Genomic DNA, 7,203 nt, shown 5'->3' on the forward strand with positions numbered 1-7,203 from the left:
CTGGTTCCGGATACTTCATGGGTCTTCACGGATCCGACTATCTTCATAGGTCGGTTGGGATCCGGCTCCTGTTACCTGGGCTAGACTTCATCCATCTTGATCTACAGCAATTGGGTCGTCCGATGAGCCATATGCCACCATCACCGCCTATGAGTCACCCGGGCTTGCCGGATCTAGGTCACGCCGTTGATATACTCATAAAATATACCAACAACACATAGTCAAAAAAAAAAGTGTAAAAAAAAAATTTGTGGGTGTACATCTGGCCATTCTACGTTCACAAGCAAAGTTTTATAAAAAAAAACATTTTTTGTGGCCGATATAAAAATATGCTAAAGTATTTTTGAGGAATATAATATTTTTTACACCATCCATGAAAAATATTCCATCCGATCTATGAAAACTTTTTTTGGCGAAACTTTTTGTGTGAACATAAAGTATCTGGATGTCTATCCAGATTTATTTTTCTGGAAATAACAGACGTTTGGGAAAGGAAAAGGCTTCAAATCCGTCGGAGGCTGGAACCTCCGGGTGTTCGCACTCCACTTCACATCGCTCGCTCGCACGACACGTCGTGGGTGGGGTCCATCTTATCGTCTTGATCTTGCCCACCATCCCTTTTTTCCTCTCTCTGGTTTTCCGGCGAAGACCCGATCCAGCTTCCAGGCCGCGCTGCCTGTGTTCCAAGCACGAGCCTCCGGCGTCCCAGCCACCCGCCATCACCACCCCAGGCACCCGCCGTCGCAACCCCAGCCATGTGCGCCGCCGCCCCACCATGACTTGAGACCTCCACCCGCGCCGCCCACTGACCGGGGCGCCGCCGCCGACCTCCACCCGCGCCGCCCACTGACCGGGGCGCCGCCGCCGACCTCCACCACGTCGCCATGTGACCGGGGCGCCGCCACCGACCTCCACTGCGTCGTCCTGTGACCGGGGCGCCGCCGTCGACCTCCACCGCCTCGTCCTATGCCCGTAGCCTCCGCCGCCGACCTCCACCTCACCTCCGTGAGCTCGGCCCGCCGCTGGCCACCATCTCCGTGACCATGCCCGCGCCGTTCGAAGCAGTGCCCATGGTCGTTTGAAGCAGTGCTCATGGTCGTTTGAAGCAGCGCCCATGGCCGTTTGATGCAGTGCCCATGGTGGTTTGAAGCAGTGCCCATGGGCTGCATTACTTCATTTGTTAGGCTGCATCCTTTTTGTGACTGTGCTTCCTTAGTTTATTTTTGGGCTGCATTACTACATTTTTTTAGCTTCATTACTATGAATTTTGGGCTGCATTGCAGCAAGACAATTTTGTATCTCCGGCGAGGTCTCCGGCGAGTAGTGTACGATGCTACAATAGTATATTTTTTGTGCTGCAAATGTTCCATTGTTTTGCTACTTTAGTACAAAATTGTTGCTTCAAACACTCCGGCGAGGTCGGTTTAGCTTCAATAGCAAAAAGTTTTTGCTCCGGCGAGTCTCCGGCGAGGTCTCCGGCGAGATCTCCGGCGAGCCCTGTGTCCAACAGGTCATTTTCTTTCTTTTTTATTCGAACCGTTTTTGTGCTTCAATGAAGCAAAAGTGGGGCTTTTTGTGCTGCGACGAAACAATATCCGGTTTTGAGGTAAAAATGGACACGTGGCAGCTGGGGAAGCCGGAGGTTGGAATCGCTCCGTGCCTCCGGAGGATTATCAGCACTGTCCTTTGGAAATGCAAGTGGATTTTCCGGTTCCGTCCAGCCTCGCGCCTACTGTACATGAACTGGACTGCACCTTGGCCAGAATATTATCAGCACCAGTTCCGATTGGCCCTTCAAAAATCTGATGGAACAGGGCCATGCACGCACATGACATGCACTCGTGTCACGATCAGCACAACTGGATCCCATTATTCATACAGTACGTAAGAATGAGACTGGACTGGAGTCGCATCAGTTGATCACTGCCTCTTTGTTCTTATCTCAGTTGTAGGCATTAGTTTAGCGGCGCCATCGCTGTCCGAATACTCCTGTCGCGGGCGAGGCAATTTTGTAGTAACATGAGTCGTGCTTTGCCCCGTCGCACGATCTGAAATCTAGAGCTACCAACTGCAAGACTGGGATGCTCAAGTCAGCGTTCATGGCTGCCGGCTGCACCTGACCCACTTCAGGCACCATACCTGCTAGTATTATTTTCATACTGGAGAGCTTCCAAGATCTCCAACCTGGCGACACACATGACAGGGTGTAACGCCTATCCACCCCGCAATTACAGGCGTATAATTGGGGCAGCCTGGAAGGCTCATCATAGTCTCCAGCCAAGATCTAACAAAAAGTTTCCAGCAAAGAAATATATTGGGCAACAACGACCACAGCTGACCCAGTGGAGCTGCTGGAGAGATAACAGGGATCAATTTAATCATGGAGCAGATCAAAGTTGAGTACAAGCCAACAAACCCTAACAATCCTCTACTTTAAGCTTAGCTAACAATAGAAAACAGAACAGTTAGTCGCAAACTTCCAGGCAATTCTGAGTGATGATCATACATGATCGAAGGACAGCCAGCTACATGGCAGCACAAAGACAATTCAATGAACATGAAAAGCAGGAGGGGGCCAAGAGACTAAAAGAATGAACAGAAGGATCATCTGAGACGCGGAGCTTCTAGTTTCACAGGCAGTCCAGGACTATCTTCCATCGGCAGAGGTGAACGAATCTGCAAATCCTGGAGGCCGAGTTGGGATGCTTGTCTGGGTGTTGTCCAAGCTCGCGAGGAACGATGAGGTCGCGCCGTCGAAATGGCTGCTGTCCTCGAAGGCCTGCCATTTCTTCAATGCTTGAGGCAGCGTCATGTCCAGGTCGATACCGTAGCTATCGTCTGAGTCAGGATCTGTAGGTTTCCATACATCGGAAAGAGTAGAGAGCACATTGACGGCATGACCCATATCAGGCCTCTGTTGTGGTTCCCTAGCACAGCAGTGACCAGCCAGCTGCGCGACGGTGCTAACGCTGGCAAAGGTCTCCTCGTCAAGGTCAATAGTCATGTCAATTGCTTTCCGGAAAGTGTCTGGGTTCAGCTGCATTCGCCGGAACCATGTAACTAGGTGCATGCTATCCTCAGGCTGCGTGTCATCAAGCGCCCTCCGTCCGGTGACCAGCTCCATCAAAATGACACCAAAGCTGAAGACATCAGCTTTTGTGGTTACTCGTCCAGTAACTGCACAAAAATGTGAGCATTAGAGCTACAGCAATATTGCAAGTGCCAGTAATGATTAACAAAATCCTAATAAATCTGCATCTTCACTCAGATCACTAATTAAGATAATGCAGTAAAGATAATGGTAAAGCTTTGCACTTAGATTATTGTATTTCCCAATGGGAAGATCTTGCACAAGGCTAGCTGCCATCCAGAGGTAAAAGTGAAGATCTGTCCATATTCTGGGGCAAGCGGAAGTTTTATATTTGAAGAGAGAAAACTGGGAAGATGCTGCACACAACTAGCTGCCAGTTTAGAGGTAAAAGTGAAGATTCATGTTCTCGGGCGATTGGATGCCTTTATATTTGAAGGGGGGAAAGTGGCTCATCTGGTAAAGGGTATCTTCTCAAGAATATAATTGTTAATGTTGGTGTCCAGATACGTATCATGTTTTTTCACTGTAATACTAATGTTTGTACTTTGAGTAAACAGAACAGTTCACTAAGAACAGTTGCCCGAATAAAAGAACAGTTAATTCAACCACATACTAAACCGTTTGGAGAGGAAAAAAGGAAGAATAAAAAAACAGTTAATTCAACCACACATTAAACCATTTGGAGAGGAAAAAAAAGGATGTTAACTTCTGATGAAATGGACACGAGCTCATCAGAGTTGATCACTAAATTGATTGTCCAAATACCTCAGATATGTGTTTTGCTAGCAATTTTCAATATTTTTCTTAAATCAGATACTACTTCACCTCAATATTCTTCCCTAGTAGACTCTTCAAATATTTGTAGAACCTAAGTACCACATTTAAAACGAAACTACCCCATACGAGAACAAAACGGCAGGCCAAAGATCAGTCCAAATACCAAATTATGCAACGATATTGTTTTAGGTATGACATAGTTTAAATGTATTGTGATTGTTGACTGAATTGTACACGAAAATATACATAGGATAGTTACCTCTTGTAAAACGAAACTAATCAATTTTATATGAGAATAAAATGGCAGCCGAAAGACTATGCAATGATATTATTTTGGGTATGACATAGTTTGTGTTGTGATTGTTAACTGAACTGTACACCAACAAATATATAGGATAGTTACCTGCATACTCCGGGGCAAGGTATCCGAAAGTGCCAGCAAGTCTTGTCTCCACTGATACACACTTCCCATCAGACGGTGCAAGCCGCACCAATCCAAAGTCAGCCACCTTTGCCCTCATGTCATCACCAAGAAGTATATTTGATGGTTTCAAGTCTCTGTGGATGAAGGTTTGCTGCGCAAGGCTGTGCAGGTACTCAACACCTCTTGCAACATCAAGCGCAATGCTGAGTCGCTTCTTCCATTCCAATGGCTGTGAATTGTGTTCTTTCCACTCAAACAGGTGTTGGCTGACTGGCCCCTGTGGCATGTACTCATACACAAGAATCCTCTCATTGCCATCAAGGCAATATCCAAGCAGCGACACCAGGTTCCGGTGACGGACCTTGGTCAGCACAGATATCTCTGATTTGAACTCATTTAGCCCCTTGTTGCCCATAACACCAGACTCCATTCTCTTGACAGCGATTTTTGTGCCATCGTGAAGCTCGCCCTTGTAGACAGTGCCAAACCCACCACGACCAAGGATGTTCTCCTGGCTGAAGTTGTTGGTGACGTTACGGAGGACCTGGATCGAAATGACCATATTCCCAGCCTCAACAACATGGATATCCCTTGGGCCGTTGCTCGCCTGGCTCTGTGCCTCGTTTGTGGCCGCACCACCATTGGAATTCCGCCCGGCAACTGTGATTTTGACCATGTCAGGATCTGACCCAGAGTGCCGGGGATGGATGACCATAGCATGCGGGCTCTGCACCCTTCCGGAAGGCTTCTGCTTCCTCTTGTAGCAATAGAATCCCAATGCAGCAATGAGGCCTAGTCCAGCAATAGCTCCAAAGACAGACCCAACAATGACGCCGGCAGAATGCGAAGAGGAGCCCCCACCACTACTGCTTCCACCACTTCCACCCCCAGGCGCAGTGCTGTTGCTGTGACCATCTGACCCAGGTGTCGGCGCAGGGGGATCCTTGCCAATGTTGGGGTTACCATCAGTGTTGACCAGCACATTGCTGCGGAACGGAGGAAGCTGCCCATAGAGATTGTTGTTTGACAGATCAACCGACTTGAGCGCGGGCAAGGCGGCAAGCTCCTTGGGAATGGTGCCAGTAATGTTGTTCTTCGAAAGGATCAGCGTCTGGAGCGTGGAGATGTTGCCGAGAGCCGGCGAGATGGTCCCGTTGAGGCCCTTGCTGCCCAAATTGAGCAATGTGATGTTCCCAGTACTATCACACTCGACGCCGAGGTAACCAGCGCAGGGGTCATTCCCCTTCCAGCCATCTGCGAGCTTGTAGGGGTACATGAACCCAGCGGCCACGTCGAGCAGCAGGTTGACGCGGGGATCGCAGGGCTTTCCGGGATCCTGCAGGCAGAAGCTCTGGTTGTCCGCCATGTCGAGCGCCACCTGCTTAGTGTCGAACGCGGGCCTCGGCCCCTGCAGCATGTTGTTGGTGAGATTCAGGATGGTGAGGGACTTGAGGTTGATGAGGCTCTGCGGAACCGGGCCGGTGAGGTCGTTGTCGCGCAGTTTGAGATCGACGAGGCTGGTGAGGGCGGAGAAGTCCGGCAGGGGCCCGGAGAAGCGGTTGGAGTGCAGCCAGAGCTGGCTGGCCTTGGTGATGGTGGCGAGGAAGGTGACGGGCCCGGAGAAGCCGCCGCGGATCTGGCTGTTGAGCCAGAGCACCTGGAGCTGGGGCGCCGTCCCGAGGGAGGGCGGGACGGGACCGGACATGAGGTTCATGGCCAGGTTGAGCCGCTCCAGGGACGGCAGGGCGGCGAGGAAGTCCGGGAGGGAGCCCGTGACGTTGGCGCTGTTGGCGGAGAAGTTGGAGAGGGCGACGCAGCGCGCGAGCTCGGGGTGGAGGGTCCACGGGTCGAGCGGGTTGTGGTCGATGGAGAAGTCGGTTAGGGAGACGAGGCCGTCGAAGAAGCCGGCGGGGACGGAGGTGAAGCCGTTGTCGTTGAGGAGGAGGTGCTGGAGGGAGGAGAGGCCCGCGAGGGTGGGGAGCGGGCCCGAGAGCGCGTTGCCGAAGACCTCGAGGCGGGTTAGGGCCGTGAGGTTGCGCACCTCGGCCGCCAGCGTCCCCGTGAGGCGGCGCTTGCCGACCTGGATGTCGGTGACGCGGCCGTCGGCGTCGCAGCCCACGCCGTCCCAGGGCTTCGGGGAGCAGGGGTCCGGGGTGTTCCAGGAGAGGGACTTGTCCGCGCCCAGCGCCTTGGCGACCGCCCGCATCGCCTCCGCGTCCTGCGGCGTGGCCGCCGTCGCCGCCGCCGCGGCCCCGACGGCCGCCAGGAGGAGGGATAGGGCTAGGAGGAGGGCGGCGGCGCGCCGCCGCCGCGCGGTGGATACGGTGGGGGACTGCATTGCGGTGCTGGGGGAGATGCGGAAGGGGGAAGAGAGAGAGAGAGAGGAGTCAGTTTGGGGATGGAGGCAGAGATTTAAGTGAAGAGAGAGAGAAGAGCACATGGGCGAGACGAGGCCGGTGGCACATGCGCGGGGCCCAGCGCCGATTTAGGGTTACTGATGCGCGAAATGACGGCGCTGCCCCCGGTTCGAGCCCGGTGTCCAGGGCAGTCCAGTTCCGTGGACGACCCGCGAAGGTGACTGGCGCGTGGGGCCACGGGGCTAGGATGGGAAGGGAAACCCGGAATCCCGCAGGGAAAAGCGGGTTGGATGCGCGTCGTCTGTGCTGTAGCAGAGCTGGATGCGGGGCCCGCACCGCAGCGTCACAGGTTTTCTGTTTCTTGTCTGGGAAAGGGAAGAGAGAATCCGAGACGGCTCTCCCAGCCGTGTCGAGCAGGGGCCCACGCCGTCAGTGAGCGTCCCGCGGTGACCTGTGCTGTGAGGGCGATTTGCACAAAAAATAACCCAAAAGTGAAAGAAAAGCACAGACTGACCCTCCGGCGAAACTATTTCACCCATCTAACCCTTTTGTGT

General features: G+C 52.7%; 1 protein-coding gene across 1 annotated transcript; it reads right to left on the minus strand.

Annotated features, from left to right (window-relative positions):
- Positions 1-2,352: 2,352 nt before the first annotated feature.
- LOC127293151 (receptor protein kinase TMK1) lies at positions 2,353-6,677 on the minus strand. Its single transcript, XM_051322717.2, has 2 exons — positions 4,272-6,677; positions 2,353-3,177 (listed from the first exon to the last, which is right to left on the minus strand). The coding sequence occupies exons 1-2, from the start codon at positions 6,628-6,630 to the stop codon at positions 2,648-2,650; spliced, it is 2,889 nt and encodes a 962-aa protein (XP_051178677.1). The 5' UTR covers positions 6,631-6,677; the 3' UTR covers positions 2,353-2,647.
- Between the last annotated feature and the right edge of the window lie 526 nt (positions 6,678-7,203).

This window comes from Lolium perenne, chromosome 4, assembly GCF_019359855.2.
Source record: "Lolium perenne isolate Kyuss_39 chromosome 4, Kyuss_2.0, whole genome shotgun sequence".
NCBI lineage: Eukaryota > Viridiplantae > Streptophyta > Magnoliopsida > Poales > Poaceae > Lolium > Lolium perenne.

What these genes read in the sequence shown, in the direction of transcription:
- LOC127293151 (XM_051322717.2), bottom strand. Translation starts at nt 6,630, where the DNA reads ATGCAGTCCCCCACCGTATCCACCGCGCGGCGGCGGCGCGCCGCCGCC. An exon ending in CCTTGCCCCGGAGTATGCAG is followed by an intron (nt 3,178 to 4,271) that starts GTAACTATCCTA and finishes ATTTTTGTGCAG; the next exon opens with TTACTGGACGAGTAACCACA.